The sequence below is a fragment of the Odocoileus virginianus genome, chromosome 17, assembly GCF_023699985.2.
Source record: "Odocoileus virginianus isolate 20LAN1187 ecotype Illinois chromosome 17, Ovbor_1.2, whole genome shotgun sequence".
In the NCBI taxonomy this organism is placed as follows: Eukaryota; Metazoa; Chordata; class Mammalia; order Artiodactyla; family Cervidae; genus Odocoileus; species Odocoileus virginianus.
The window spans coordinates 12721212-12745476 of NC_069690.1; the positions used below are offsets into that span (position 1 = coordinate 12721212).

General features: G+C 40.7%; 2 protein-coding genes across 9 annotated transcripts in view; one reads left to right on the forward strand and one right to left on the reverse strand.

Annotated features, from left to right (window-relative positions):
- ACACA (acetyl-CoA carboxylase alpha) overlaps window positions 1-7300 on the reverse strand; it is a 281140-nt gene extending 273840 nt beyond the window's left edge. The window contains exon 1 of one of the 2 annotated variants that reach the window (XM_070478617.1): window positions 6730-7280. In XM_070478617.1, the coding sequence (XP_070334718.1) occupies window positions 6730-6767 (38 nt within the window). In that variant the 5' untranslated portion in view covers window positions 6768-7280. Of the gene's footprint in view, window positions 1-6729 lie in introns of both variants that reach the window. The other variant, XM_070478624.1, reaches the window with a different exon arrangement.
- A 69-nt stretch (window positions 7301-7369) lies between these two features.
- Window positions 7370-24265, forward strand: part of TADA2A (transcriptional adaptor 2A) — a 43977-nt gene continuing 27081 nt past the window's right edge. Inside the window, exons 1-4 of one of the 7 annotated variants that reach the window (XM_070478627.1) lie at window positions 7370-7448; window positions 10098-10227; window positions 18803-18909; window positions 19912-19971. In XM_070478627.1, the coding sequence (XP_070334728.1) occupies window positions 10203-10227; window positions 18803-18909; window positions 19912-19971 (192 nt within the window). In that variant the 5' untranslated portion in view covers window positions 7370-7448; window positions 10098-10202. Of the gene's footprint in view, window positions 7511-7792; window positions 7906-10074; window positions 10228-18802; window positions 18910-19911; window positions 19972-24265 lie in introns of those variants that run through there. The other 6 variants (XM_070478630.1, XM_070478631.1, XM_070478625.1 and 3 more) reach the window with 6 other exon arrangements.

The window sequence follows — 24265 nt, forward strand, 5'->3', positions numbered from 1 at the left end:
TTTTTATAGTTAATTGCTTGTAATGCATAAGTCTGTTCACTATTTTCATCAATTAAATGAGACAGAGCTCATGAGTGTGTCCTACGTTTGAGGTAAGCCTGGATTGTCTATCCTTGATTGCAACTATACATTTGCCCTATGACCTGCAAAATAACATACACCTTCTTTACTTTTGTATAGTGAGGAAGATGCTAAAGAAGGCAGCGAGACTTCCTTGGTGGTCCAGTGGTTAAGAATCCACCTGCCAAAGCAGGGGACATGGGTTTGACCCCTGGTCCAGGAAGATTCCATATGCCTCGGGGCAACTAAGCCCATGCACATCAACTATGGAGCCTTTACTCTAGAGCCTGAGAGCCGCAACTACTCAGCCTAGGTGACACAACTATTGAAGCCTGCGAGCTCTAGAGCTCACGCTCTGCAACCAGAGAAGCCACCACAATGAGAAGCCAGCACACCGCAACTAGAGAGCAGCCCCTGCTCTCCACAAGTAGAGAAAGCCTATGTGCAACAACAAAGACTCAGTGCAGCCAAAGCAAATGAATGATAACTTTTAAAAAAGGGCTGCCCTGATAGCTCAATTGGTAAAGAATCTGCCTGTAATGCAGGAGACCCTGGTTCGATTCCTGGGTTGAGAAGATCCCCTGGAGAAGGGATAGGTTACCCACTCCAGTATTCTTGGGCTTCCCTTGTGGCTCAGCTGGTAAAGCATCTGCCTGCAATGCGGGAGACCTGGGTTCGATCCCTCGGTTGGGCAGCTCCCCGGGAGAAGGGAAAGGCTTAAAAAAGTCAAACTCATTACTAAATTGTTTTAAAAGAAAAAGAAGCAGGCAGCAAAAGAAAATTCTGTTTAATTGCTCAGTGTTTAAGAAACCTACAGGTTTCCAGTAGATAGTTCTTGATTCAAATAACGAAAATATTCCAATGCTGACCACTAGCCAACATAGCCTAAAATAATTTCTAAGCAAGTCCCAAGGTCATACAATGGAGCACTTTTGGAATTAAAATTAAAACCACAATTATAATTTATTTGACCCCCACCATGAACTAGGTACTATACATACACCATCTTATCCTCATAAAAGTCTTATAAATTAGGTATTATTTTCTTTTTATGTATGAGGAGAAAAGAGGCACAGAAAGGTAATAATTTGCCTTAATGCTTGAAGGTTGTCAAAGGTGGAACAGGATTCAAATTCAGGAAAGGCTTCTTTCCTGAAGCCTTCTTTCAAACTACATACCTTTTCAATTATATTAATTGGTTTCTAACAATTCATGTTTCAAACATTTACTTGTTGGTTGCAAAAGAGTATAGAGTGCCTGTCATCAAATTACACAGAACACTTTAGGAGTCTGTTTGGAAAGCCAAAAGTCAGAGGCCTTGTCCATCAAGCTGAAAGGCATGCAGCTAGGCTGCCTAGTAGGCATTTAAAATTTTCCAGGTAAACAGGAGTCATTTAGCAATAAGACATTCCCGATTCACCTAACTTTTTAGATCCTACCCCAGACCTGCTGTTCCTAGAGACAGACATCCTATGCATTGCAGAGATCAAAAAGAAGACAGGGAGGGAACTGCCTGCCAGCCCAAGGCTTAGGACTTGGCGCTCTCACTGCCAGGGCCCTGGTTCCATCCCTGACAGGAGAACTAAGATCCCACAAGCTACACAGTGTGGCCAAAAATTAAAACATCAGTGAGGTGAGGAAGAGGCAGAAGAGATGGGTAGCAAAGGGCTAGATTCATGAAAATCAGCCTTAATGACCCTGGGATTATGAAAATCCTAAAACTTGCTAACTTTTTAGCTTGAATAGCCAGTGGGAGTTTATTAATTACATTTGGACAGACCTGATTTTAATTCTGGCTGTACTACCTAGGAAATAAATGACTTAGGGTAAGAGGTTTTACCTCTCTGCGCCTCACTTTTCCTTATCTGAAGAATGGGTTGCAATAGGGTCCTTTAGCAGAACCTGTTCCTTCTTGTTCACTTTTGAGATCTCTGCATGAGTGCTAAGCTACTTCAGTCATGTCTAACTCTGTGTGACCCTATGGACTGTAGCCCACCAGGCTCCTCTGTCCATGGGATTCTCCAGGCAAGAATATTGGAGTGGGGGCTTCCCTGGTGGTCCAATGGCTGAGGCTCCGAGCTCCCAATACAGGGGGCCTGGGTTCGACCCCTGGTCAGGGAACTAGATCCCATATGCCATAACTGAAGATCCTGCATGCCTCACCTAAGACTTGACACAGCCAAATAAATAAATAAATATTTAAAAAAAGAAAAAAAAAGAATACTGGAGTGGGTTTGCCATGCCCTTCTCCAGGGGATCTTCTCAACCCAGGGATCAAAACCACGTCTCTTATGTCTCCTGCATTGGCAGGCAGATTCTTTACCACTAGCGCCACTTGGAAACTTTAGGGAGTCCTTACTTATGCAGAAGCACCCCAGATACACTGCTGTGTAGAGAAACAACTATATATAGACCTTATATTTCTTTAAGTAGATTAGCAAAAGTACTTCAATCCTTCCTCGGCAGAATGGTCATGGTTAAGGGTGATCAAGTGAAAAGAGCAGTCTAGCAACTAAACCTAAATCAGGGACACGGAGAATACACTGGTGGTGGCGAGGTGGGAGTGGGGAGGAAAAGGGTGAGAGTGGGAGTTTGGGATTAGCAGATGCAAATTCGTATATATGGGATGGATAAGTAACAAGGTCCTTCTGTAGAGCAGAGAGAACTATATTCAATATATGATAAAATGTAATAGAAAAGAATATGAAAAAGAATGTATTTACGTATATATATGTGTAACTGAGTCACTTTGTTGTACAGCAGTAATTAACACTGTAATTTAACTATACTTCAATAAAAGTAAATTAAAAAAAAAAAGGGACTTCCCCAGTGGTCCAATGGTTAAGAATCCTCCTGTCAAGGCAAGGGACGTAGGTTCAATCCCTGGTCCTGGCAGATCCCACATGCCGCGAAACAAGCCCGTGTGCCGCAGCTATTGAAGCCCTTGAGCCCTAGAGCCTGTGCTCCGCAACCACAGAAGTCACTGCAGTGAGAAGCCTGTGCACTGCAACGAACAGAAGCCTCCACTCTCTGCAACTACAGAAAACCCACCCGAAGCAACCAAGACCCAGCACAGCCACAAAGAAATAAATAATTTAAAAATCAGTTAATTAAAAAAAAAAAAGCAATCTAGGAACCTCCTAGAAGGAATACTATTATTCCCTAACTCCTTTGACTAGGGTGGCCACAAAAGGAGAAAGATATGGAGGGACGGAGCAAATGAAAACAAGAGGATCGAAACACTCCTGAATGGAAGAGGCAGCAACAGAGGCCGAAGAGGCTGGACCAGCCCTGAGCTGGGCCGTGGTGGAGTCAGTTTTTTGTTGTTGTTGTTGTTCAGTTGTGAAGTCGTGTCCAACTCTTTGTGACCCCATGGACTGCAGTATGCCAGGCTCCTAGTGTGTGGACTCAAAGAGCTGAACCCTAAGGAGCTGCAATCCCTGGGCTCAGGCCTTTGGTGGAGTGGAGCCGTCTCTACTGAGTGCATCACGGGAAACTCCTTGCTTTTAAGAGACCTTGTATTTGGCACAGAGCTCTGCTCCCGGAACTAAATCTCTGGCTAATTTACATTGACCAGCATTATCTGAGTTTAAAGGGAAGGAAGTTGAAATGGGGAAAGCATGGCTAGATTTTTAGATGTTTTGTTTTTATCTATTTGTATACCACAGTACAAACAGCCACCTTAGATACAGGAAAAATAAATAAAAGAGGAGATCAAGTTTCTAGTCTTTCAGCACTCTCAACATGGTAACTAGAAATGACAGATCATCATTTTCATAGGAAGGAAGGCTCAGAAACTGCACTCGGATTCTAACCACTGCGATTTAGTGGAGGGAGAGGAGTTTTGGGCAGATTTTGGACTCAATCGATGGTAGCCACGTTACAGAGCCTGATGGGAGGATGGAGTTTTCCTTGTTGGGCTTTGAGTTCAAAAGTCAACCTCTTCAGTTAGTGAAGAATGGAAGGGCTTGGAGAAGGTGCTATTAGTCTGTCCTGAAGGTCACTCTTTAAAAATATTAGTTCAACAGGGACTGGTCTTAATACTGTTAATGTAACTTTCTGTCTTCAAGAGGACAAGAGTTGTTTTTTTTTCAGGTTTGTTCGCAGACAATGCTTAGTGAGGGGGCAACAAGGTACTGAGTTGTCTCTCCCAGGACAGGTTAAACAGAGGGTGCACTGGGACGCATGTAAGAGGGGCACTAGATCTAGACTTGAGGAGGTCAGAAGAGATGTACCTGAGGAAGTGAAGTCTAAGTTGAAGTGAAGGTACCTTGGCAAAGGAAACTTGGAAGTAGTGCCTAGGGGCAAAAGGAGGTACTTCTACCTGGTGGGAGAATGAAGAGTAAGATGGGGGCAAAAATGACAAAGAAAGAGAAAGACATTGGACCCTGAAGGGTCTTCTTCAAAGAGTGACCATATAATTTACTGTACAAAGAGAGACACTTCTAAGAGTGAAATGCAACCTCACTGATTATATGGGGACAATAGGTTTAAACCAGGACTGTTCCGAGCAAATAGGGACTTATCACCCTACTCAGAGGTCATGCTCAGGTGCATGGCCCTCTGGTGAAAGCATAAACTGGACATTTCCTCTTTTTACCTTACACAATCTTTCTTTTGCCTGAGAACTTCACACATGCCTTTGCTTTTACCTGCTCATTTTGCAAATATTTGTCCAGGAGGTTCTTCTGGGTACTGAGGTTACCAAGAAAACCTATATCCAAAGAAACAGTTCTAATACCGTTAAACCGTTGTAGCCCTGGTCTCTCCTCTTAGCTTCAAACTTATTTATATCATTTCCATATGCAGGTTGCAAAGCAGATCTGAAACAGAATCTTTCATTTCTCCTCCAAATTTGTGTTCCTCATGTTATAACTGATGCCACTGCAATGCTGAAGGCAGAAACTGAGAAAAGCACTGCTTTCATCACTGTTATCCTTCCCCTCACTATGCATTTTTAATTTCTCCACATCTTTCTTAAACACAATGACTAAATTGGGGCTTAGAATTCTAATGAGGGCCTAACATCAGTTGAAGAGGAAGGGTAATTTCCAGGTGCTTGAATGCTGTGTTTCTAATGAATAGATCCCTGCATCATGTGGGACTGTTTATCCACAACAGTACAACACTGATGACTCATATTCAGTTTGTTGACAATGACGACGTCCAGATCTGGATATACGCCCTAGCCAGTATCAAAAACTTTCAGTTTAGGAGAAAAAAACATGAAGATAAGTCCTAAAGGTTTGATGCCAGTTTCTGTTTGTGGAGGTGAGAGTGGTTGTAAAGATGTTGGTGAAACACCAGTACACTGTTAAAAATGGATGATTGAAAGGGCAATTTTAATGCTTCTACTATCTATTCGCCACATAACTACCAGTGATTCTTTTTAAAACAAATCTGATAAACAATCCACCTGCAATGTAGAAGACCTGGATTCAATCCCTGGGTTGGGAAGATCCCCTGGAGAAGGGAAAGGCTACCCACTGCAGTATTCTGGCCTAGAGAATCCCAAGAGGTCGCAAGGAGTCAGACAGGACTGAGCAACTTTCACTTTCACTAATCCAAGGCTGCAATGAAAACAAATCTGATGATTTCTTTGTTCTCAACCCTTCCATGGTATTCTGTCACATTCTAATAAAATCCAAAGTCCAACAGTGGCTTACCAGATACATGATCTGTCTTCTGCCTATTTCACAATTTCTTTCTCTAATTTCTAGCTTCTTCTCCAACATGCCAAGCAATCTGGGCTATTTTAATTGCCATTTCTTTTCTCCTAGAACAGTTTCTCTCTAGAAATCCACACAGCTACCTCCGTCATTAATTATTAGATTTCAGCTTGTGATGTAGAGGCCTTTCTTGTTTGCCCCATCTAATACAGCATCATCCCATTACTCTTATCCCTTTGTCTTGATTTTTTAAAAAACCTGGCACATTATTGGGCATTAGCTATTACATAGTAATACAGTTTATGTGTTGCTTATTGTCAATCTCCCCCATTATTATATGAGGCAGAAATTTTTATTCACTGCTGAATTCCCAGCATGTACAACAGTGTCTTCTCATTAAATATTTGATTAATGAATGAATAAACAGATTTTCAGGATACAACATATGTAAAACTATTCTATATTTATTGACATGAAGCATATCATGTCAATAATGATATGTCAAAGAATATCTAAAACAGTGTATAGCAAAATGTTAAATTACATGGGGGGAGCTGGTTTTCACATTATTTTTGCTCATGCAAATATTCTTTTTTTTTTTTTTAAGAATGAACTTGTATGACTCAGATACTAAAAAAAAAAGAAAAAGAGGCCACGCTGGCAGAAAGTGTAAATGAATTCTATAAGAGGTTCGGAAAATTTATGAATGAAAGACTTAAACAGATGTAGTAGCATAATGGTTAAGCCCAGCAACTGTTTGAATCCCCTTTCCATACGTGATCTAGCATGTGATCCCAAGTTATTCACAAGGCAGCTTCTAAAGGTTTTCACTGGGAAAATGGGGATGGTAACAATGAGTGTCTACCCCACAAGGTTGTTTCTTAAGATTAAATGAGACCATGTTTGCAACCTCCTTTGTACAATACCTGGCATGCACTAAATACCCAACAAATGGCAGCTATTACAATTAGTAGTAGTAACAAGAGATGTCGGGACATACCTAGCCCTCAAGATTGACATCAGAGTGGACCACCACATCCTCTCATCATCGCGCCTCAATCTGGGCCCCTGAAGCCCAAAGAGGGGATGGTTCTTTCCAAAGATGATAATTTCGACGTTCCAGGAGCATCTGAATCAAACGTACCCAGTGTACCCTTAAACCATTCAGGCAGTCTGATTAATCCACGAGCGGCACTGCAAGACCCGGCTTCGAGAGGCCACCCCCGCTCGCCGTCCTTGGGCCCAGGCGCTTAGCCTCGATCTCCTTCGAGGCTGTAACAAGGGTGGGAGTGGGAATGTCAGAAAACACAAAGGCGGGGCAGTACTGGCCCGCTCCGGCTCAGCGCACTTTGGAGCGGATAAAACGGCGGCACCAGCCACCGGCCGGCCTGCGGCGACCAGCAACACGCTCTCAGGAAAGGGTAATTACTGGTCCCACTCAGAACTCGGGCAAGCGGCTCAGAGTCCCAGCCTCTCAGGCCTCCCTGCAAGAGGCCGCGGCGGGGGCGCGGCGAGAGCCCCGGAGCCGGGGCCGAGCCAGGGGCGGCGGTAGGCGCGCCACCCGCGACGGGGCTTCGACGGCCGGGGCGGGGCCTGGGCGGAGGCGGCGGGCGCGCGGCCCGCTCGCGCCTGCGCCGCCCGCGGGGGAGCGCGCACGCAAAGCTCGGGCGCGCGCACGGCTGGCGTTTCCTCGGCGAGGAGGAGGGGGAACGCGTTGAGGTGAGGCACGAGGCGCTGCGGGGTGGTTGGCCGTGGGCCGTGAGCCCCACTCGCGGGACGAGGTGGGAGGCAGGGACCACGAGGGGCGGCCAGGTTGCGGGAGGGCTGCGGGCTGCGGGCCCTGGCGGCTTCAGGGACGAGAGGGGCAGGCGGGCGGGCGTGAGGCGCGGGCCACGCGGCCCGGTGGGGGAGGGCAACATGGGCCGGGACTGAGCCCTGGGGCCGCGCCCCGCCTCGAGCCCGGTGCGCCCCGCCCCCTGAACGGCCCGCTGGGTCCCCGCCTCGGCATTCCTGTCGTTGCTGTGGTGGAGTGCGAAATCCCGTTCTCAACAAAGGGCTGACGTGACCCCTTGTTTTCAGATAGGCCTTCCAAGTAGATATTTCGTGTCTATAGAGCTGAGGTTGTCTGAGTCTCCAGTAAAATGACGCCAGAGGTCATATAGTTAATGGGGACCAAGTGAGTCTTCGAATCTTGTCTGCGAATCTCTTGCAAGCCTGCCCCTGTCCTCTGCACCACACCGAGGAGGAAAGGCTCTTCACGCCCCTTTCCTCTTCCTCCCAGTAACTTCTTGAACTTTGGCAAATGTTAACTTGGAGGTAGCATCCACCTTTTCGTGGATGTTAGCGCCAGTAGTGTCTCCAGTGAGAAGAACGGAGTGGAGAAAGAATATTCTGCTTACTGCAGTATTGTGCTTACAACATGGAGCATTTATGAGGCTATATACATCTTTTAGTTACCCATCTCTATTAATCTCTGTTGAAGTGACGCTGCTGTTCACTAACTGTAACACATTGTGCGAATAATCTTTCGGGGCTTCTTTCCTTGAAAAAGTTCCATGCCAAAAAAAATAAATAACAGAACGAAAAAGTTCCATGCCTCAGAAGATTGTAAGGATTCACAGATAATCCACATATAGTGGTGCCACAGTGTCTAGCTTATGAGAAAACTTAATAAATGTTTGCTATTTGTGGCCCAGACGGTAAAGATTCTACCTGCAGTGCAGGAGACCCAGGTTCAGTCCCTGGGTGGGAAAGGTCCCGTGAAGAAGGGAATGGCAACCCACTCCAGTATTCCTGCCTGGAAAATCCCATGGACAGAGGAACCTGGTGGGCTACAGGCCATGGGGCCGCAGAGTCGGACATGACTGAGCAACTGCCATTGTTTTGTTACTGAGTGCACAATACCTTTTACTGAACTTGTGTTTCTTCAGACACATTTTTTCGGGTTTGGAGCAGAGGGAGAACCACTCCGACTCATCCTGAAGAAGACAAGTTCATTGACAAGCGTTATCTGAGCGTTGTATATACTTAATGATGACTTATTCTAAGCTAAAACTGTCAGGTGAAAAAAGTCACTGTCGGAGAACTAAAGATAAACTAATCTTTTTGTAGAACTAATATTTATTTGTCCATTGTTGTTGTTTAGTTACTAAGTCGTGGCAGACTCAAACCCGTATCTCTGACATTAGCAGGCAGATTCTTTACCGTTGAGCCACCTGAGAAGCCCTCATTTGTCCGTAACATTTGTGTTTATTGAATTCTTTCTGCTTGGCACTGTGTACCAAATACTTTAAGACATACAAATTTGTATTTGATGTGGTCCCTGCTTTCGTTAGTTTAGGAGTGGGAAAAATGTATTCAGAAGTAATTCTCACAAAGAAGAATGTAAACAATGCTGAAGAAAAGAGAGAGAGAGATAAAAGGCTATGGGAGATTAGAAAGGGGGGATTTTTTTTTGCTTAGGGTGAGATAGGAGTTCATTTATGTGTTCAAAAAGGTGACTTGGTATATTGTACATACCTACTTCCCTAGAAGTCCAATGGCTAAGACTCTTCACTCCCAATACAGAGAGCCCAGGTTCGATCCCTAGTCAGGGATCTAGATCCTGCAGGCCTCAACTACGACCCAACACAATCAAATAAATATAGGGGAAAAAAATTCGTTCAAATAATAAATTAGTGAACAAAATGTATGTTGTAACAGACTGGATTCCTAAGTTTTCTCGTAATAGCAGTTCATTCAGATTAAAGTATTATTGAAAAGATAGAGAAATGAGAAAAAAAAAAAAACTTAAACAGTTAGGCCGCCCTTGGGGATGAGAATCTCAAAGAGCCAGATCTCATGGACCAGATTCTTTGGCTAGTGAATGACTGAGCTCCAGCTACCCTCTGTCCTTGTGTATCTTACTCAATATTCAAGTTTCTGTAAGACCAGATTGGATTGCTTTAGCTGCTGTGGAGGTGGAGGATAGAGTATTGTGATTCACAATCCCACCAAAGCCTTATGAGATGTGGGAGAGTCAGTTTTCCAAAGGATGGTGGGCTAAGGAGAGAAGTGATGCCAGGCAGAGAAAATCAGTTGTTGTTTATTAGAACTGTGTAGCCTTTATAGAGGACTTAGTATGGGCTAGGCACTATGGTATATTATTTATGTGGCTTTTGATATTTAACCCTCAACAGCTCTAGGAGGTCGGTATGATTGTAGCATATCCATTTTACAGAGGAGGAAACGAGCTTATAGAGGTAAAATAATTTGCTTAGCCTTAACAAAACTAGGATGTGGTACAATTGAGTACATTGCGTTATTTTCTCTTTATCTTGTCCCTTTGAATTATTTCCTTATCCAGGTGCCACTTCTGTTTGTTCACAGGGAGCAGTCATCAGCTTTGGTGTATGTGTTGGCAGGTTCTGAAATCTCCTTGAAGCAACTCAGATTAAAGAAGATCAAAACAACAGAGTCTTTGCCAACTGGAGAATGGACCGATTGGGTTCCTTTAGCAGTAAGTACTGTGGGAACAACAAGTCCCAGGTTAATATTCATGGTAAACTAAGAAGTTGATCAAAGAAGAAAAATAAGTACTTTGAAGTTAAACAAAGCCATTTGAATATGATCCTAAAAGAATAAGAATATCAAATCAAAATAAAATCAACCAATACTACTGGTTGCCCACTGAACACTTGACACAAACATATCACCCTAGGTCTTATAAGAAAACTAAGCTCAGATGGACCATGCATAGTATGATTAACCCATAGTTCAACTGAAAAAAGCAGTTGGAATTTAGCTTTAGAACCAATAACATATTTCAGGTGCTTTGGTAAGAAATAATGTCAATGGTGGAATAAAGGAAATGCTCCTGCCCTCTGTTTTTAGCAGAACTTGTATTCTCAGAGTAAGCTACAGTGTAATAATAGTGCAGAGAACTATGGAGTATGTGTGAAATAAATCCAGGCAGCCATAACTGGAGGAAAAAAAAATTACTTTTTCTCTGATTCTGAAGATAAGAGATTTGGCAGAAATAAAAATACACTGTTAGATGTTAGTAGCATCCCAATGAGATGAATTAGAAAGGCACATTTGGAGTGTAGACTCTTAAGCGATTTCTTAAGGGGAAGTCTAATTTGCTTACTCATCACACTCCCTATATAAATTTAGGACAGAGTGGAGTTTTCAGGCACATCTAGTTTAAATCTCATTTTATATACAAAGAAAACCTAAATGAATTATCCTCATGCTGAGAGTGTAACCTGAAGACAGTCTACCTTTTAAAAATAATTTTTAAAATAATTTGTAAACTGAACTTTAAAAATTTGATTTGGTAATAATTTCAAACTCATAGGAAAGTTGGAAGAATAGTACAAAGAATCCCCATACACCTTTTGTAAACCTTTTACCTTATTTGCATATATTATCTCTCTAAATACACACATTTACTTACGTAAATATGTGTATATAAGTAAACATACTCCATTTTTTCCCCCAGAATCATTTGAGGCTAAGGGACATACGTCATGGCTTTTACCCTCAAGTAGTTTAGTGTTTGTTTATTAAGATTAGAGATATTCTGTTCTAACCTCAGTAGATTTACTAACTTTTGTAAGATAGCATTGATAAAATATTTTTCTCTAACCCACCATCTGTATTCCAGTTTTGTCAGCTGACTCAGTAATGTCCTTTATGGTGTTTTTCTTCCTTCCTTCCCATACAGGATACAGTCAGAGGTCATGTCTTGCATTAAGTTTAACTCCTTTAAATTGAAACATTTTCACAGCCTTTGTCTTTAGTGACTGATACTTTTGGGGAATCAGGCCTTTTTCTCCCTTTTTAAAAATAAAGGTGTCTCATTTTGGGTTTGTCTGGTCTTGCTCTGTCCCTCATTAGTGACACTAATTTTGAAAACCCAGTCAAGGTGTGTATTTAAGTTCTTAACCGTATAATTGTTTTTTTCTCTTACATATAATAAGCAGCCCATAAGAAGACACTTTCTTAGACCATAAAATATTTTGTTCCTCATCAGAATTTCTCCCTAGTTAGCATCCATTGATGATTTTTGCATTTACTATGATGGTTACAAAATGATTTTTTCCCCCCAGACCCCAGCACTCCAGCACTCTCTATATATTTATTAGTTAGCATTTTATTGTAGTCAAGAGACCTCTTATTTCACTTACTTGTTTAAGTATGGATACATGGATTGCTGCTTTCTCAATGATTTATAATTTATTATCATACTTAGTTATTTTGGTTCTCAGATTGTCCTAATTTGACTGCTGTGAGTCCCTTCAAGGTGTCTCTTGCAGCCTTGTGACTTGCCCCCACCCTCCATCACTTTGTTGAGCATCTCCTTACTTTTTGGTATGGCTATGCGTTCCAGGTGCATCTTAACTCCCATCACCCAGCCCTGGAATTAGCCACTTCTCTGAGAAGTCCTTGGTCCTTTTAGAGAGGAATGACATTAGAAACCAAGATCTGGTCATTGCTTATTGCTGCTAGAGTGTGTTGGCATCTTGGCTTTTTTGGCCCACAGAGCTCAGAGATATATGTGTGTATATGCTATAAACATATATGCCAATATATATATTCACATATACATGTATATACCTATAGATAACACTTTTTAAGAAATCATGAGTTCACATTGATACCTCCAGTTTATAGGTTTTTTCCTTATTTTGTGTCCTTTCATTAGTGAAAACCCTGGCTCCCAAAACATCAGCACATTTGCTCAGTCTTTTAATACATCCAAAATTATTTCAGAATTGCTTTATGGGTACCACAACATAAAGCAGACCTACTTCAAAAAATTCAGGATTTGTTTAAAATTGTCTGCATCACCCAGTACTGAAGGTCTGTTAAATATTCATAAATTACTTGGATTGGTTCTTTTTTTTTCCCCGTTCTCATTGTGGTTACAGTATTCTTTCGAAATACTTTTGGGTTTATCTGTTTGTTCTGCTTTCAGTTTTTCCTTCCTATATTTACTGATTTAATTTTTTAATTTGTAGAACATAAATATATTTCCAAAAGTCAAACTATGGAGGTTTTATATATATATGTGTGTGTATAATTGTTACTCCTTATGTTTCTCTTCCACTCCATTCCATTCCCTCTCATTCAGCCCTTCATAGGTTTCCAGCTTCACTGTTTTCTAGTTTATCTGTCCTTTATTTCTTTTCACAAAGACAAATAGACATGTATATATGTATTTTTTTTAGATTTATTTTTAATTGGAAGATAATTGCTTTACAATGTAGCATTGGCTTCTGCCATACATCAGCATGAATCAGCCACAGGTATACATATGTCCCCTTCCTCTTGAACCTTCCTCCCACCCATCACACCCCTCTAGGTTGTCAGCAGAGCACGAGTTTGAGCTCCCTGTGTTGTATAGCAACTTCCCATTAGCTATCTGTTTTACATATGGTAATGTGTATATTTCAGTGCTACATTCTCAATTCATCCCACCCTCTCCTGCATCCATAAGTCTGTTGTCTGTGTCTGAGTCTCTATTCTTGCCCTGCAAATAGGTTCATCGGTACCATTTTTCTAGATTCCATGTATATGTGTCAATATACAGTATTTGTTTTTCCATTCCTGACTGACTTCACTCTTTGTAACAGGCTCTTAGTTTCACCTGCCTCACTAGAACTGACTCATTTGTTCCTTTTTATGGTTGAGTAATATTCCATTGTATATATGTACTGCAACAACTTTATCCATTCATCTGTCCATGGACATTTGGCTTGCTTCCATGTCCTGTCTGTTGTAAATAGTGCTTCAGTGGGCACTGGGGTTCATGAAATGAATGTATTTTTGTTTTTCCTAATTTCTTGCTGTAAAGATAGCATACTATGTATCTTTGCATCTCCCCCCCCCCCCCCCCCCCCCATTTAATAGTATCTCCTGGAAATACTGTATTACTTTGTGGAGTTTTTTTTTATAGTTGCATACTACTGCATTATGTGGATATACCATAGTTTGATCAACTTCTGTCCAGTGCTTGGACATCAATATAGTTTTTTGCAGTTACAATTAATATTCTAATGTATAACCTGGTATTATTGGAGGTGTATATTCAGATAAATTTTTAGAACTGGAATTCCTGTGTCCAAAGATAAATGGACATTTCAGTTCAGTCGCTCAGTCGTGTCTGACTCTTTGCGACCCCATGAATTGCAGCATGCCAGGCCTCCCTGTCCATCACCAACTCCCGGAGTTTACTCAGACTCATGTCCATCAAGTCGGTGATGCCATCTAGCCATCCCATCCTCTGTCGTCCCCTTCTCCTCCTGCCCCCAATCCCTCCCAGCATCAGGGTCTTTTCCAGTGAGTCAACTCTTCGCATGAGGTGGCCAGAGTATTGGAGTTTCAGCTTCTGCATCAGTCCTTCCAATGAACACCCAGAACTGATCTACTTTCAGATGGACTGATTGAATCTCCTTGCAGTCCAAGGGACTCAAGAGTCTTCTCCAACACCACAGTTCAAAAGCATCAATTTTTCGGTGCTCAGCTTTCTTCACAGTCCAGTTCTCACATCCATACATGACCACTGGAAAAACCATAGCCTTGACTAGATGGACCTTTGTTGGCAAAGTAATGTCTCTGCTTTTTAATATGCTATCTAGGTTGGTCATAACTTTTCTTCCAAGGAGTAAGCGTCTTCTAATTTCATGGCTGCAATCACCAGATACTGCTAAATTCCCTTATATAGGAGTTGTGCCATTTTGCATTTCCATAGGCAATATATGAAGATGCCTATTTCTTCACAGCTTGTTGAGAAACTATATTATCAAGCTTTTGAATTTTTGCCGGTCTGATGGGTGAGAACTTTCTGAAGATTGTTCTTATTATGAGGGAAGTTGAATGTCTTCATGTTTAAGGTCAATACTCATCTCTCTTTTTCGTAATTATATCTTCATGACTTTCACAATAGGATTTTTGGTTCTTTTTTTCTCTCAGTTTTTTTTTGTTTTAATTAATTATTTTGGCTGAGCTGGGTCTTTGTTGCTTTTCTTAAGCTTTCTCTAGTTGCAGCAAGTGGAGACGACTATTTGTTGTGGTGTGCAGACTTCTCATTGCCGTGGTTCTTTTGCAGAGCACAGGCTCTGGAAGTACCTGGGTTTCCAGTAGTTGCAGCACGTGTAGCACGTGGAATCTTCCTGGCCCAGGGATTGAACCCATGATTTCTGCATTGGCAGGCAGATTCTTATCAACTGTGCCACCTGGGAAGTTCCTTTCTCTCAGTTTTTAAAGGCTCTTTCTATGTTAAGATGTTAGCCCTTTGTCTATGATATGTTTACAAATATTTTCTTCTAGTTTATTTGCTTTGTATATTTACTTATGATTTTTTTTTTTTTGCCAAAAAAGAGATTTTTGTTTATCTATGTAGTCAAATTTATTACTCCCTTATTGCCTCTGGATTTTGAGTGATTGTTAAAAAAAAGTCTTTCCCTCCTCCTAGGTTGCAGCAAAGTTCTGGAATCCTTTGTGAGGGATAATTTGGCTCTATGTATCAGAAACCTTCTGCATACTCAACAGGTTTAGCTATAGGAAAATAGAAATCCTGAGGAACAAAATGTGAAATGTTATATATTAGGTTGGTGCAAACATAATTGCAGCTTTGGACCATGAATTTTAAATCATCATAGTTAGGCTCAAAGTTATCTTTATTAATCAGAATAGGAAGCATTGAAATCAGCATATTTTTGCCAATAAGAAATAAGTTTATTTATTCTTACAATGTAAAAATCCATGTTTCGGGATTCAACAAACTCTTGGAAAGCATTTTCTGCCTCCTGCTGGTTATGAAAACATTTTCCCTGCAAAAAGTTGTCAAGATTCTTGAAGAAGTGGTAGTCAGTTGGCAGGAGGTCGGGTGAATATGGCAGATAACTTTGTAGCCCAGTTCATGCAACTTTTGAAACCTTGGTTGTGCGACATGCGGTCAGGCATTGTCATGAAGAAGAATTGGGTCCTTTCTGTTGACCAATACCAGGCATTTTAGTTTTTGGTGCATTTCATCAGTAAACTGAGCATACTTCTCAGATTTAATGGTTTTGCTGAGATTCAAAAAGCTGTAGTAGATCAGACTGGTAGCAGGCCACCAAACAGTGACCATGACCTTTTTTGGGTGGGAGTTTGGCTTTGGGAAGTGCTTTGGAGCTTCTTCTTGGTTCAGCCACCGAGCTGGTTGTTGCTGGTTGTTGTATACAATCAGCTTTTCATTGCATGTCATAGTCTAATCAAGAAATGGTTTGTTGTTGCGTGGAGTAAGAGAAGACGACACTTCAAAATGATGATTTTTTTTTTTATTTCAGTCAGTTCATGAGGCACACACTTATCAAGCTTTTTCACCTTTCCAATTTGCTTCAAATGCCAAACGACCATATAATGGTCGACATTGAGTTCTTCAGCAACTTCTTGTATAGTTGTAAGAGGATCAACTTCGATGATGGCTCTCAATTGGTTGTTGACTTCCGATAGCCAGCCACTGTGCTCCTCATCTTCAAGGCTCTCGTTTCCTTTGCAGAACTTCTTGAACCACCACTGCACTGTATGTTCATTAGCAGTTCCTGGGCCAAATGTGTTGTTGATGTGCATTGTCTCTGCTGCTTTACGACCCATTTTGAACTTGAATAAAAAAATCACTTGAATTTGCTTTTTGTCTATTATTTCTATAGTCTAAAATAAATAGCAAGTATTAAGTCATTAGCAAAAAAAATAAAGCAAGAAATGTGCATTAAAATGTTGTCTAACGTAACCACATTTATTTAAGAATTATTCCAATATCAAATGGCAAGGTTCAATAGTGCAAAACTGTAAATACTTTTGCACCAACCTAATGTACAGGAACACTGACTTCAGCATTTTTTATAATAGTGAAAAATTGGAAATAACATAAATGCCCAACAGTAGGGAACTGGTTAGACTCGTGGTTCTCAATCTTAGGAGACTCCGTGTTTGATTTTTATGTTTTTAAAGCCTCTTTTACTCTTTGGAAATGAAATGCGTAGATAACATATCTATACCCATGATTTCAAAGAAATAAAAATAATGCCCTAACTATAAAGGATAAATAAAAGAAGTAATATCTAGTAACATAATTTATAAGAAAATAATACCTATCTCAATATGTTTAGTCATTACAGTGGAAGACATAATGCCTTAGTCGTCAGACCCTTGCATTCATATGTTGAATCACTGTGCATATCACAGCCACAAGTGCACAGTGACTCAGGCGTGCTGCACTGGTGATTGAGAATTACCACAGCTTGAGTTAAATGTTAGTAAAGTTCTGAACACAGCAAGATAAAATCTCCTCTTGAGATTGCAGCTGCCTTCCTGGAAAATTGAATACATATCAGAGCTAACAAAAACATTTTGTCTTATGTGTAATTAGGTTTCAGGTCATGTAATTATGAATAAGTTTTCACCTACTTGAACATCTGGTGGGATATTTGAAAGTGTGCAGTAGACAGGCCAGTTCTGTGTAGTAATATCTTGAGTGCTGTAGGATGTCTGGCATCCCTGGTCCCTGCCTGCTAAGTGCAGTAGTGCTCCCTAGTCATTATGGCAACAAGAAAGCATCTCCTCAGATTTACACAGTGTTTTCCTAGGAGGCAGTTGAAAACCACTAGGTTAGCTAATTGATATACTGGAATATTATTCATCCATTAAAAAGAATAAGGGAGATCTATGTGTACTGTCGTGATAGACGTTGAGAATATATTGTCAAGTGGAAAAAAAACAGGCTATAAAAACGTGTGGTATCTCACGTTTGTTAAATATACACACACATACAAGGAAGAAAGGCTGGAAATCAGAATGTTAATAGAGGGTGACATTCTTTTATTGTCTAAAATTTTTTAAATATTTTTTGTAAAACAGTTACTTCTTGACACAAGAGTTTAAAAACTATTTAGGTCAGTCATTGGTCAATTTTTTTGTTATCATTGAAGAAAGTTTGAGGAAAGAAAAACGTATCATTAAAAGGATGTGAGGAAGAAGGTAATTTGATAAAAATTGACATTTAATATAAAATCATTTTTGTTTTAAATGGGAGAAATGGGGTAGTTTCTGTTCCAAATATTTACTTTGAAGTTATGGCCAGAAAGATTACCTTTCTTTCCTCTGTCACCTTTCTACAGGTCTACATTTAGAAACAAAAGAAAAGAATAATAATCACCACTTAAAGGAGGGAAAGGTGCCTTGAAGAGTGTTTCTTGGATTTTAGGAAGAAACATTATATTACAGAATGTGAGAAATGTTTGCCCCAGGCCAAACAAATTAAATCCCTTCTCTACCTTCAAAGCCTGTGTTCTTAGATTCCTGTGGATCACAAGAGAACAACTCTGCTATGTTGCCCTGACTGGAGAGTGGCAGTTTGGGGCAGCCAGGGACACACATGTGTGGGTTTTTAAAACTTTAGAGAGTTTGAGTTGTACTCCGTGCCTTGGTATTTCAGAGACAGTATTGTCATTGGAACTGGAGGAAGGTCTGCTTTGCTCTCTGCTTACTGTGGGAGAAAGGGAAGGAGCTGTCCTAGGTTTAACTCCCAACTCAAGTATAAATTAGTATATCTCAAGATGTATAATTAGAGTTTTTGCCCCCAACTTTTTATTACGAAAAATTCCAAACTTGTAAAGAACTTGAAACAACAGTACAGTGATTACTTGTAGCCCATTACCCAGATACAGCAGTTATTAACATTCTGTGAGATGGGCTTTATCTGTAACTGTATATGTGTTAGGTAGGTATGTGACGTTATTTTTCCCATGGGAAAATAAATTGTGGGCATTATGAGACGTCCAGTTAAAACTTGTGTTTGTTTCTCTGCAGGTGCCATATCTACTTAAATGCTTGAAATAGTAGGTACTGTAGGAAGGAACAAAGCTGCCCTGAAATAAAAAGGAACATCATTTTTGTGTTTTCTTATTTGGAATGAGCTCATCTTGTCTCCATGAACTTGTCAGCACAGTGTATTACCTTGTGTAATCATTTGCAGATTTCTCGCTTCTGGTGCTGAAGATGGTCATATGGTGTTTTAAAGCTAGTAATTTTTCTTTATGTTCTAGATGATCCCTCTGATAAGCCACCTTGCCGAGGCTGCTCCTCCTACCTCATGGAGCCTTATATCAAGTGTGCAGAATGTGGTCCACCTCCTTTTTTCCTCTGCTTACAGGTAACTAAAGGGAAGGCTTGCCTAGTTTTATAGGCATAGTAAATTCAGTGATGACTGTCAGTTACTCAGAAGGACCGTACCTTGTTAAATCTATTTTTTCCAGTCAGTCTTTAATTACACATTTACCAGTGAAAAATTAGAGAACAGAGCACAATGGATGAGATATTCTGTTGAGTATTCCACTTCCTCATCAACCTAATGCTGTTTTTGCCAGTAGATTTCAAGTATTGGGGCTACAGGAAGTAGAATTGGAGTATTATTCCTTTTGATAGCCCCTGTGACACTGTTTTTTATCTTACTGAAGAGTGATGTTTGGGCAGGTGACAAAGGAACAGAGTGTTCTGTCGATGATGATAGTAATAGCAGTACTGATAAGTGCTTACTCTGTGCCAGGCTCTGTTTTGAGTACTCTGCATGAATTAACTTTTAAATCATCACTGCAGCCCTAGGAAGTAAGTAGTGATTAGTACTCCTATTTTACAAAGGAGACTCGGCCAGAGAGAGGTTAAATAATTGCTTCAGGGTCACACAGCAAATACCATATTTTATCAGATCCAGAATGCTATTGATTAAAAGAAACATCCCAGTTTAGAGATGTTAAAGTGTAAAAATGGCTGATGGAAGTTGTAATATACCTTTTATTATAAGATGAATCCACATTTCAGAGTTTTAAAATACGACAAAATATATCTTAGAATTGCTGAGATACACTAAGAGCAAGGATTCAAATTTAGGCAGTCTGCTTCCAGGGCTTATGCTCTTCTAAAAGGAGGAGTTATCCTAGGAATAAGTCTTTTTGCCCAGATTGTTGTTTTTTCCTCTGTGAGGGCCATTGAAAAGCTGTGATCATGAACCTAACCTTTGAGTTGTGGCTGCAAACAAGAGTAAATGAATTCTTAAAAACTCACTGAAGAGTAAAATACCCACAAGTCATCTTCTATCCTTTAAGAAAGCATTTCAAAATGTAACTTTTTGGTAACTTAATTTTCGTTTCTTTTGCAGTGTTTCACGCGAGGATTTGAGTACAAGAAACATCAAAGTGATCATACTTATGAAATAATGGTAATGAAGTTGTAGGAATTTCCCTTCATTTTCAGTTTTGTACTGGATATTATTCTTTCTTCATGTGCAAGTATCTGCCTTTTCTTTCCCCCACGTCTGAATTAGGTAATCATTGCCCAATAAGCTTTTTAGGATTTTATGGATCTACTAAAGCATTCAAGTCTGAAAATCATTTTACATACTCAGATTTTTGGTTTAATTTAGAAGGAATTTAAAGGAAGTATTCTTTGAGATTTACTGTGTAAGGATCAGAGGTGTACTGCTTTCTAGGTTTGTTTATAAACATAGTAAATGTATTGTTGCTGTGTTTGGCTAATGGTATTTTTTTGTGGTTCGTGTGGGCAGTGGTGAGATTTATGTCTGGCGCTCCACCTTCTTGGCCTTGGAGAAATTAGTTACCCTCGGAGAGTTAAGTTGTAAATTGAATATAGGGTCAATGATATAGTAATACATAAAATCACTTTGAAGAGATAGATTGACTCATAGGCCAGAGTAAGACTTGGCTATAATTCGATTGATTTTTTTGACATCTGTAAAGAAGGAATGAGGGACGGATGGATATTAGTAGTGTCCTTCCAGTATCTTGGAGAACGAAATGGGAACCCACTCCAGTATTCTTGCTTGGAGAATCCCATGGACAGCTGGCAGGGTCGCATAGAGTCAGACACGACTGAAGTGACAGCATTCATTCCAGTATCTAGCCCGAGGATTGGGCACTTTACTAAGCCAAAGTAAATATCTGGTATGCTTGGCAGGCGTGTATACAGTACCTTTGTCTGTTATCAGAGCCTATCTCCTGGTTCACCAAGTAGTTTTCTTACATTTGGCCTCCTTTGTTGGTTTTTCTTAAAGGAAGGAGTGCTGGTTGGGCATCTTCTTGACAGTAGTTTCATGTCATGGATTAATCGATTGATACCTGTGTAGTTTTCTCTTGCTATCATAACAACTTACCAAAAATGAAACAGCTTAAGACAACAGGAATTTATCATCTCACAGTTCTGTTGGTTAAAACACCAATTATGTTCATTGGTTTGCTCCAGATTCGGTAAGGCTGAAATTAAAGTGTTGGTCTGTCTGGATTTTTATCTGGAGACCCTAGGGGAGAATCCGCTTTCAGTCCCTTCCCATTCTCATTCAAGTTGTTGACAGAATGACTGCCTGGAGGTTGTAGGAGTGATAATACTGTTTCCTTCTTGATTGTTGGCCAGGATTTGCTCTCAGCCTTTAGAGTTTCCTGACTCCCTTTGTCCATATTCAAAGCCACCAACAGCAGGGAGGCCTTGAAGGTTATTGATGAAATAGTTGGCCTCTCTGACCTCTCCTGGTTCATGACTTCTGTGCTGGATCTCTCTGACTCTTCTCTGTCTCTTAAGGCCTATGTGATTACAGTGGATTCACCTGCATAATCGCCCTATTTTCCAGTCAGTTAATTAGTACCTGGTCAGCATAGTCCCTTCACAGGAATATTTAGTTAGTGTTTGACTAATCAGGGGACAAGAATCTTTGGGGAGTGGGGGCCACCTTGAGAATTCTGTCTGCCACAGTGCTGTTGCCTGTCTACTTCTGTCTTTTAGCAGTTTGAAAAGGGTAACTCAGATTTGTGAAGCCTTGAGTGAATTTCTGGTCCCATAATACCAAGAGTCAGGTCCTGGTCCATAATGAATTAGTCAAAGAAATACTCCTTACTAAAAGTTCTTGGCAGCCAACTGTCCGGCCTTCCCCAACTCTCTCTCAACACCTTCAGTCTTCTAACTAGTTTCTTCACTAATTATAAGGTTTGGAATATATTTTTTAATATTAGGCTTTTATTTTTAGATCAGTTATAAGTTCACAGCAAAATTGAGTACAAAGTACAGAAATTTCACCTGTATCCTTTACCCCCACAAATGCATAGCCTCCCCTATTATCAGCATCCCCCACCAGAATTGTACCTAAATTATCACTGAGGAACCTACATTGATCCTCATTATCACCCAAAGTCCATAGTTTATATTAGGGTTCACTCTGCATGTTAACACATTCTGTAGATTTGTGGAAATACAGAATGACATATATCTACCATTATAGTATCATACAGAGTAGTTTCATGGTCCTAAAAGTCTTCTGTGTTCTGCCTCTTCATCCACCTCTCCCCCTAACTCCTGGCAACCATGGATCTTTTTATGACCTCCATGGTTTTGCCTTTTCCAAAATGTCATAGAGTTGGGATCCAAAATGTCATAGAGTGTACCCTTTTCAGATTGGCTTCTTTCACTAAGTAATACATGTATAAGTTTCCTGCATGTCTTTTCATGGCTTGATAGCTTGTTTCTTTTTTAGCCCTGAATAATAGTCTGTTGTCTAGATGTACCACAGTTTATTTATCCATCCACCTACTGAAGGATATCTTGGTTGCTTCCAATTTTTGACAATTAAGAATAAAGATATCCACATACAGGTTTTTCTTCAGACCTGAGTTTTCAGTTCCTTTGGGTAAATACCAAGAAAATGGTTGCTGGATCATATGGTATGAGTATGTTTCGTTTTGTAAGAAACTGTCACACTGCCCAAAGTGGCTGTGCCATTTTGCATTCCCACCAGCAGTGGGAGAGAGTTCCTGTTGCTCCACACCCTTGCCAGCATTTGGTGGTGTCAGTTTTCTGGGTTTTGGCCATTCTGATAGGTATATGGTGCTGTCTCATTTTAACTTGCATTTCTCTGACAACATATGATATGGAATATATGAAATATGAGTTTTTTTCCCTTTTGTTTCCCTTTTGTTAATTGCAAAATGAATGCAGGGTTGGAGGAAGAGTGTGGTCAGAGTAGCTGTGGCTCTGAGTTCATTTCACTAAGGTTATCCCATCTTCAAAAGTTACCTTTATTCATCCCAAATTCACATGAGAATGCTAAGAAGCAGAATATGTATGTATTTATTTGAATTGTGATTCAGTGTACTTTGAGTAGATTGAGATTATCCTCTGCAGGAAGACTGACCATGAACTCACTTTAACTATTCTGGGCACCATCCCTTCTGCCTAATGCTGATGGCACGAAGTTTCACTCCAAGTCCCTCTAACTCTTCAGATTACATCATTCTTTTCTCACATATTCTACACCCATACAAACACATTGCAGAATTCTGTTCTTTATAGCGCTTTTGGAGATTACTAATGCTCTTTTTGTTTCTTCTAGTCTTTACTCCCAGATAAGGAAAAGATGAATCTCCTTCCATAGGAATGATGACCACATTTTGGTTTTCTGTACATGAAGTCACTAAAACCTTGATTTTTTCTTTTCCCCCTATATGAAGCCTCAAAAAACTTTAAATGGCTTTCAGTACTTTTGCCATCTCACAGTGCTGTATTTTTGGAAGTTACTCATGCTGTGGTGGGTGGTGCATTAATCAGCATTTCTGAGTTCTTTGCCTGTTTTTGTCTTATAATTCTTAGAACCTTGCGCAAGTCAAGGCACCGTGTTTTGCCACACCCTTTATACCAGTGATTCTTAAACTTCAGTGCATAAGAATCATCTGGGGGCTTCTTAATATTATAGATTCCTAGACCTTGCTATTAGAGATTCTTGTTCAGTAGGGCCAAGATTGGGTTCAGAGATTGAAAAACACTGATTTAACTTTAAGAAAAACTGCCTTATATGCCCATTTAGTTTTGGCGTAGAAAGTCTTTCTGGTTTATCTTATAGTAAGGTTGGTGAGAGCTAATTAATATTAGAAAACGCACTTTCAGAAATACAGGCTTTCCAACTATGAGTTGTTGTAGTTGCCTGTATTTATGGTACTTTCCCGGTGAAGGCAATGGCACCCCACTCCAGTATGGAAAATCCCATGGATGGGGGAGCCTGGTAGGCTGCAGTCCATGGTGTTGCGAAGAGTTGGACACGACTGAGCGACTTCACTTTCACTTGTCACTTTCACACATTGGAGAAGGCAGTGGCGACCCACTCCAGTGTTCTTGCCTGGAGAATCCCAGGGACAGGGGACCCTGGTGGGCTGCCGTCTATGGGGTCGCACAGAGTCGGACACGACTGAAGTGACTTAGCAGCATGGTACTTCCCTGTGGACGGAGGAGCCTGGTAGGCTGCAGTCCATGGGGTCGCTTAAGAGTCGGACATGACTGGGCGACTTCACTTTCACTTTTCACTTTCATGCATTGGAGAAGGAAATGGCAACCCACTCCATGTACTTGCCTGGAGAATCCCAGGGATGGGGAAGTCTGGTGGGCTGCCATCTGAGTTGGACACGAGTGAAGCAACTTAGCAGCAGCAGCAGCAGCATAGTACTTTCCAGATTGAGTGA